Raw genomic sequence first — 8,843 nt, 5'->3', positions numbered from 1 at the left:
ATGAGACCGTTGGGGTCACACTTGGTCAACTACAGCTTCTTGATTTAACTCTTCACATATGATTGTGGGATCTATCGTGTGGAACCGTTGGGTCGTAGATTCACCTTTTATAGAAAAAGAAAAATATATAGGAGAAAATTATTTTTTTAATTTTATTTGACTATGATATTAGAAAAAAGATTAGGATTATCTACACAGTTTGCACGGATAAAGAGGAATGGAAAAAAAAATTAATTTCTCTTGTTTACGAGCGTTAAATATTAAAAAATAATAAAATATATTTATTTAAGAAAATGTACTAAACACAATTACTTTTCCTTATCTTTTCAACCACCCTAAGAAATATGATACGAAGTATACAAATTTAAAATTTTCGAGGGGCATCTGGCAATTTTAAAACCTGAAAGGACGCTTTTAATGCAATTTCCCCGTGAGAAAAAAGGCAGCTCAGCTCGTGCGGTAACGTGCGTTTGAAAACACCGAATCCGACGCACGGTATCCTCCGTGCGGGCGACGATCCGACGTCTGGTGTTTTCCATCTCCATAGATCGGACGCCGGACCTATCGTGTCGCGTAGAAAGACATCGTGCGGAAGCAGCCCGTCCGCCATCACGTGTCGCTCGTGCGGGGGAGCGTGGTACGGAGGCGCCCGACAGCCAACGGCGTCGCGACGCGTGTAGACCCTTCGATGGCTGTTGGGCGCGTCACGGCATCGCGCTGTTGCCGGGTCGTCGTCTTCCCTTTCCGTTTCCGCTCACCCGCGGAGATCTTTTATCTAAACGGGTCCATCACAAAAGCGAATCAGCTGCAAGCGGATCGGGTCACAGGGTTGCGGATCAGGATAACATAACGTGATCCTAGGAAAGGAATCTATAGAGAAATTGGACCAATGAATTTTAGATATTTTACTGAACCGCGTGAATTATTTCATATTTAATTTTTATAATATCAAAATCATACAACCTATTCATTATACCCCTCCTTTCATGAATAATTATATGAATTTGAGTGTGTATTTTTAAATTTTTAAAAAATTTTTAAATCATATCAAATCAAAATTAATATACTCTTAAAAGCTATCATAATATATTCATACCTTCCTACTTAAATTTAATAGTATAAATTAAGACTAACTTGCAAAAATATGATAAAAGTTAGCATAAAATACTTACTAATACCACTAATGAGTTCTTAAGACTTTTCTTATTTCAAAAATATCAAACTTTTAAATTTTAATGATATAGATTCATTAATTAATTTCATCCAAAACTAATTATCCAAATAATTCAAATAAAAAATAATATATTCTTGAACGTCTTTTGAATGTATCTATATCTGAATTCGACAACATAAATCAATATAAATCAAGTGCGGTTAATTTTTGAATGAATAGAGTTAAAATTTAGAGACGTGCACGCAAACTCATATAATTATTTCGTCAAACATGAGGAGAGGTATAATGAAAATGTTTTGATATTATGAAAATTAGGTATTCGAAATGAGAAATTTTCGAAACTTATATGTTCGGTTCGCAAAATATCAATGAATTTTCTCAGTAAAATATCAATGAATTTTCAATCAATTAAATGGGGAAAAAGGAAAAAAAAATTCAAAGACTAAAATTAGTTCAATTTTATATTTTTTCATGCAATTATCAATAACCGAAACTAATTTATATTATTAGATTCAAGTGGTCGTTCATGGTAAGCATTGATTGCAACTCTTCAATATTCCTTTTGTCTCATTGATTGCCTCTTGTGATTGTACCATTGCTTGCAATGGAATCTACAACCATTGCCAAGGATATGACAGCAAGAAGAAATCTTTTTTTTTTCTTTAAAGTTAATGATTAAACATTTTGCAGAGCAGCTTTAGTTTTGTCCATTGTTGCAAAACCCCACTGCAACAAAATTTTTTTGCCTTTTAACATGTATTCAAACACATCCTTCTATTTCTTCAAATTAAAAAAGGCCCTGAATAGTGGCTTATTTCATTTTGTTCTACATGATACAATGATGAAATTAGTATCTTTTGATGTTAACCTAACATAATTGATAGAGGCTCATTCCATATCAAAAATCACATCGAATTTAAAGAAATCTAACTCCTTCAGATTAATGATAACCACCTTGTCTACATGTCTTTAGTTCTCAATGTGATATCAAACTAGCTATCTTGTTAATGTAAGAACAAAAACTGCCAAAACAAGCATTGTGATGCCTTAAAAGATCGAACCAACAATCTATTATACATTTTGTTCATTCAAAGCAAACACTTGTCTTCACTGTGTTCTTATTGTTGTTTAGGGTTTAGGGTTTAGGGTTCCTTTACGAACACACAATGCCCAAATACATGTAGGAAGTGAAACTCTCTAAGTAAAGCAGACACTTTAGTTCAGGGTGGTCCATCCTCTTTCTACTTGTTGGAATAGTCTAACTAAGCAACTAACTCCCAAGCATGGAGGATTCATGCACCGAGCCTTCATTTGCTTCGATGTGTGCATCTGTAATGGAACCACTAATGTTAACTCGACTCGACTCAACTATCAACTTTCACATCTACATTGTTTTTGCTTTTATCTAACTTGAAATTTCATGAGAAACTGCAAGTTATGGGTGAGAAACAACATTTGCATCTTCAAACAATTACTCTCCAGCTTTCAGTGTTCTTTTTTCTCCTCCTTCATCGACTACAGATAAACCAGTTCAGCCTTATATCTAGTCGAACAAAACTTAAATTTCACAAGGACACAAATATACTAAGATCTAATCCGTAACATAAGCAAACAAGAGTCTATCTTTACTAATTGTTGCACCCATAGCTATCTTGTTCAAGGTGAGTGAATCATAAAGATTTATGATGATCTCAAATAAAATCTCTGCAAAAACCATTCAGATTTTGTTTATTTACAATCAATGTCTACATAGATGATAGCGTAAATGGAACACAACCAAAAGCAATCTCATAGAGTGGCTATTCTTGAAAAGAGTTCAACCAAAATTTTTGTACAAGCTGAAAAGGATGAAAAAGTGAGTGAATCAAGATGAATTTCTGTTCCCAATTTTGATCTGCCCAAATCAGGTGGATCATGGAGGGATGGATGTTGTAAGTTATTTTGGTTTATATCCTACTCCTATTGGTTCATCCATCCCAACTAAACAACAACACAAAAGGAATACATAATTCATGTGCCTAAACATGTTTTCTACCTATTCTATGCATCTCACACAAAAAGTAGCATTTTCTATCAAAGGATGAACCTAAAAATAAACAGCTAATAGCTGAGCGGATCTCTTCAAACTTTTTTTGATGGGCATGCCTTTTCTGTTTTGAATGATTGGATATATCAAATGAGGTCATGTAGAAAATAGCTCAAAATCTACATTGGATCATGTAAAAAATCTGACATTAATGTGTTTCTAGTTTGCTGACTAACTCATTGTTAGATCGCAGTTGGGGAGAACAAAGAAAGGGCACTCTGTTGAGGAAGAACTCGAAAAAGATGCACCAAAGAATCATCAAGATTTCGAAGAAATAACATGTTGGTTGTGTTTGTTTTCTTGCCTGCTTGTTAAAGATACTGCTCTTGTATCCTGGCACGGTTCTCCTCCCACCACAACCTTGCGTGCATCTCTCCGAACCTCTCTCGGCTGCAAAGTTAGACGAAGAAAAAAAAAGTGGTTAAATAAGAACATGGAATAACATCTCAATAGCAGAAAGGAATCCATTTTTCAACTTCATAAGGCCAAATCTCATAGAGAAAACTTCTGGAGGTATAATAATACAGATCTCAGCAGACAGTTTATAGAACCTGAAAGAATTCACTACTAATTACCATTGTTTGGTTATCATCTGAAAATATTTGACAGCTTAGATGTAGTGTCCATGTGGGGAAAACAAAAGCATACATCTGAAATGCTTGGAAGTTTACAGGATACAGATCAGACTTAAAAAGGCTCTTATCACAGGGTTCGTGAATTGTGCAAAATAGAAACGATGGAAACCCTTCAAGTTGGCTGAAAGTAGCACTAATTATTATAAAAGTGAAGGCTAGTAAGATGGATTTCATGTTATCAAACAGCTGATTAGTTGTTAAAATATTGACAACGCTCAGTCTTGTTGGCTTCCTTTTTAAGCATATCTCATCACTTGGTTCTATTGTATTGCTTTTTGCTATTTCATTAGTAATCAGGAATCCCCATTCGTGGACGATTTCCAGTAGATGATATTCAGAACTCCCCTGATGAACATTTGCTTCAGTAAGACAGTTTTAAGATTTACAGCAAGGGGAGTTGCAATTAGAAATCATGCTTCAAAATAGATGAACACACAATCAGCATATTTGTTGAACCAGTTTACAAATTAGGAAATAATGGTACAAGTCTAACCTGAAACGAACCCTTCGGAGTTCCCTTATACCTCCTGGCATTTCGCGAATTGTGATGTAGACACCTGGTTCATCCTCTTCCACCCATTCTCTTTCTAGATCACTCGCATTGCTGATAGATGCTGAGATTTCACCAGACTGCTCCACCTCATCAGGTGATGAACATGTTCTAACTGAAGCATCCATTGATGATGTTTCTGTCTTTGCACCGCTAATGCTAGAAAGCTTTGGGGTTGAAGTAAGGCCACCGGAGTCATAGTAGCGATGCACATGGTGCAGGTGGCCATGGTTATGGCCTGTGCAGCCTTGGTGTTGCTCAAGAGAATCAGATGATGAGTACCCAATCCCGCCGCCACCCATCAATGGCCTGTGGAGATTGTGAGGAAGCAGTTCTTTGCCGAGTGGTGGTGTCACAGGGCTGTCCTTCTTTGAGCACTAGCAAAATGATTCAAGCAACATTTAAGAAAGATCAGTGGCAATTACAAGAATAAGGGAGATTCTGTTCAATATGAAATGGAGGATTACTATTGGGCATTCTTCTTTCACCTCATCCTCAGATCTCTGCGTGTTTGGAAGTGGCATGGTTTGTTGATTGACTCTCTGAACATTGTAAAGCTCCATAACCTTGTCACAATTTTCAGCCCACCACCTCTGTGCTTGCCACTTGTTAAACATCTCTCGGCTACCATGGGCATCAAGCATTTAAAGAATTAGTACACCAAATTTAGTTAGGAACTATAAATTCAATGACACCGCCTGACATCAACAGGAAAATCAGGACACAATTTGTGACTAAAACTCTGAAAAAAAGAGAAGAAAATATGACTAAAGCATAATCATGCCATTTCAGAAATGATAAATACTAGAGAAAATAGAATTGCTACTGGAAACCAGAAGCATGTCATTTCAGAAAATATTTAGTGTCATTGCAGAAGCACAGAATACAACTTTCTGCAAACTCAGGGAAGTTAACCACTCATGAAACATACTGAAGCCAAAGACCTTATCCATAATAACTCAATCATGCAACAAGAGAAGGAAATGAAGAATGATTTTCAAAATGATTAAAGCTGCTACTTTTTATAGTCAACATACTTTTGGGGCGCATTTGCTTCCCGAATTGTCATCATCTCTACTAATCTAAACATGGAGAATTTGGTTCACAGGTCTTCCACTTCATGTACCACACCCAAGCTCAAGCATGTATTGGGTGAGCAATCCTCCTTTTGCGAAATGGAAGAAACTGCTCAAAACTTAATCATCCTTTCAATCATAGCATTTTTGCATATTTGTGGCACCCATGGTGCATTTTCTTGTAAAACTGCAATGCATCTCAGTAGTATCGCCGTGATAATGGCATAATTTGACAGATAGCCATTTGAATCAACATACATATGAGAAGTTGCATACTTATCATCAAAATGCAGCATTCTGTTGGGACAAATCAAGTTGCTATATAGTCAGACATCTAAGGCATGGTTGTTGCAAACTTGACTTGCATCTACAATCCTACATTCCAAATTGGGCTAAACGATCTAGATCCTACTCAGGATCTAAATTGGAATATAATATTGTCAAGTGTCAACCATGTGGTTAGTCATATGTTTCCTCACCACTCCTAGGCAGGAACTCACAACAGTTTTGATATGAGGACAGAAGGTCATGGAAGGCTCATTTCAGCCAGGTATATTTTCAGATTGAACAAGATCAATGGAAGAACAAGATTGATGTAACCCATGCCAAATAGTTGGTACATGCAACGATGTCATGATGGCAACAGTGACAACCATGATGATGTTATTATGATGAGAAGTTGCATACTGATTATCGAAATGCAGCATTCCATTCATACAGATCAGGTTGCTAAACGATCAGACATCAAAGGCATGGTTGTCAAAATCACTATCTTGCCTAAAATCTTAGTCCTGTCCCGAGTTGGGCTAAACAATCAATACCCTACTCGGGATCTAAATTGGCTTAGAATCACCTGAACCTAGGGGATAGTCCAATGTTTTCTCACCGTTGCTAGGTAGGAATTTTGATCCGAGAGATGTAGGCCCTGGGAACCTCATTTTGACCAGGTAAATTTTAGGATATAATATGCTCAATAGAGGGACAAGATTGATATAGTTGAACCAAAATAGTTGGGGCATATACACACGATGATGATCATATTATTGGTAGCATTATGTGAAACCGCCATCTTAACAACCCTTCTAGGGCGGCCCTACATTTCTTGGAAAAGAGTAAATTACGGAGGGTTTCACCCAACAACAATAGTGCAATAGTGCCTGCAGGGGGTGAGACAATTAGCAAAGCATTCCACACCCGTTAAGAATCGACTCAGGCCTATTGATAATAATATCCATCTAGGAACCATCTACGCCAATCCGTGGGGGCGATGATGATCATATTATTGTAGCAAAAATGATTACGCTCATCTAGGTGTCTCTCACAATCCATCCCCAAGTTATGTGAAGAGGGATAAATCACGGGATCAGCTTATAACTGGCCGCCAAATGACTAGAGAGTGTGAGAGATTTTTTTCTCTGATGCATGTAGTAAATCTGTCACCCTCTAACCAATTGGATATCCGTGGGGACGAAGATGATCGCATTATTGAAGATGGGCACGGTGGGGTGATAATGTGGCAACTGAGACCCACAGATGGGTGCGCACGTGACGTCCCATGTACAGGTTCAAGTCATAGGGAATCTCCAGATCATTAATGCAAATTAATGGCTGTCACAACCTACAGACTTCATTCTGGCTCTTAAATAATGGCCGCGGAACCAAGGGACAGCTCCATTGAAGGCATCTTAAACGCTTTGGGCCCATCAACCCCAAAGAAACGCCTTTGAATCATAAATGAAAGGAAAAAACTACTCACCCACTTGCTTGTTTGCTTTAATCCGAGTTTTAAGACCTGCCTTTTTCTCATACGCAGAGGAGAAGGTGGACCTTTTGTCGTCATTCTGGATTGCCTTCGGCGCACCCAGCCAAGCCCTCACCAATAAAATACTAGCAATAATGAACTAAAGAACAAATTTTGGCACCGGAAATTAAAGCTTTTTTCTCGAAGCAAGGACCAGAGTCACCTTCCACCGGAGTTAAAGGACTCTCCAGTCTCATCGTCTTATTTCTTTTTCTTCACTTTGTGATATCTCCTCTAATTCCTAACGACTTTGGAACTTTTGATGATCACCAAAGGGATCACTCCAAGCGCGAAGGCCGAGAAAATTAAAAATAAAGCTGCTTCGTCCAAATGATGCAAATATGAAAACAGACACCGGAAGAAAAGAGGATTTGACTCGCGCTAAAAACGTTGATAGCTTGGTAAGATCAAAATGGAAGTTTTCTGCTATCTGTAAAAGTTGAATGGTTTTGAATCCAATTATATGGTATAATCTCAAATCCACTTTCTTGTTTAGGAATAAATCTACTTCGAATATGAAAAGGAAGAGTTTAGCGTGGAGATGTGATCTTGTTGGTTCATGCAAGAGGAACGCCGTGACGGGGCCGGGAAGTCTGGCAGTTCCCGAGATCAACGCAGAAAAACAAAGTGGGAAGGGAAAGGGAGTACCTGAAACGGATCCTCTTGAGATCGTTGCCGCCCTGAGGGAGAGAGAGGAAGGTGATCAGGACTCCCGGCTCCACTTGTGCAACCCACTCCTTCGGCTCCTCTTGGCCGTCCTCTAAGAAGGCTGACGCCGCCTCCGACGAGGCCTCCGTCCGTCCGCTCACCGACGGCGTCCTCTCCGCGCTGGAGATCGCCTTGAGCCGCATCTCCAGCTCGCGCTCCGACGGCGCCGGCGGCGGCGTAGACCCCGAGCTCATTCCGGCACGCCGATACGCATAGTGGAACCGATCCGACGCAGATCCCGTTTCGGAGTCCGGGTAGCCGACATGATGGTGGGGGCGTCGCTGACTCCCCGCGGACGCGCCGGCGCACGGCTTGCAGTGCCGGTACGCCCCCGACGCCTTCAACGCCATGTCCCTAATCTGATCCAAGTCACTCAAAGTGAGCAAGCAAGCGGGGGAAAGAAGCAAGCAACCCTAGATGGGAAGAATAGGTCACCTGAGAGGTGAGAGCTTTGATGGCCTGGCGAGTGCTGGGAGTGGCGGCCCCGTTGCTCGTGCCCTCTCCATCCGGATCATGGATCGGCGATTCGGCGCCGCTGGCCACATCCCTGGAGGCCGCAGTGGCGACGCCGAGCTGCTTCGAGCAGGCAATGCAGGTCAGCATCTGGACGATGCAAAGAAAGAGAGCAAGTGCCTACGGAATCGGAGAGGAGCAATGCTGGAAAGAGAGAAGAAGAGCGAACTAGGTCGTTAATGGCCGCTTAAGCTGGAGGCTGTGACGAAGAAGAAGAAGAGATGATTGATTTATACCGGTTTATATCTCTGAGTTCCAGGGGGAAAAAAATTGCAATTTACATTTATCATTAATTTTAAA

At 39.8% G+C, this 8,843-nt stretch overlaps 1 protein-coding gene across 3 annotated transcripts; it reads right to left on the bottom strand.

The window, feature by feature from the left end:
- Positions 1–3,325: 3,325 nt before the first annotated feature.
- Positions 3,326–8,659, bottom strand: LOC141845037 (protein Brevis radix-like 1). Of its 3 annotated transcripts, none has more exons than XM_074733045.1 (5): positions 8,466–8,659; positions 7,971–8,389; positions 4,913–5,069; positions 4,389–4,822; positions 3,326–3,650 (listed from the first exon to the last, which is right to left on the bottom strand). In XM_074733045.1, the coding sequence occupies exons 1-5, from the start codon at positions 8,631–8,633 to the stop codon at positions 3,572–3,574; spliced, it is 1,257 nt and encodes a 418-aa protein (XP_074589146.1). In that variant the 5' UTR covers positions 8,634–8,659; the 3' UTR covers positions 3,326–3,571. The 3 variants fall into 3 exon arrangements, with proteins under 3 accessions (XP_074589146.1, XP_074589148.1, XP_074589149.1); XM_074733047.1 differs by having other exon boundaries at positions 4,389–4,813; XM_074733048.1 differs by having other exon boundaries at positions 4,934–5,069.
- Between the last annotated feature and the right edge of the window lie 184 nt (positions 8,660–8,843).

Source organism: Curcuma longa, chromosome 14 (assembly GCF_044706935.1).
Source record: "Curcuma longa cultivar G26 ecotype Majalengka, Jawa Barat chromosome 14, ITB_CL_G26_1.1, whole genome shotgun sequence".
In the NCBI taxonomy this organism is placed as follows: domain Eukaryota; kingdom Viridiplantae; phylum Streptophyta; class Magnoliopsida; order Zingiberales; family Zingiberaceae; genus Curcuma; species Curcuma longa.
Note: the sequence above shows the minus strand (reverse complement) of the source record. Positions and strands in the feature narration are given on the sequence as shown.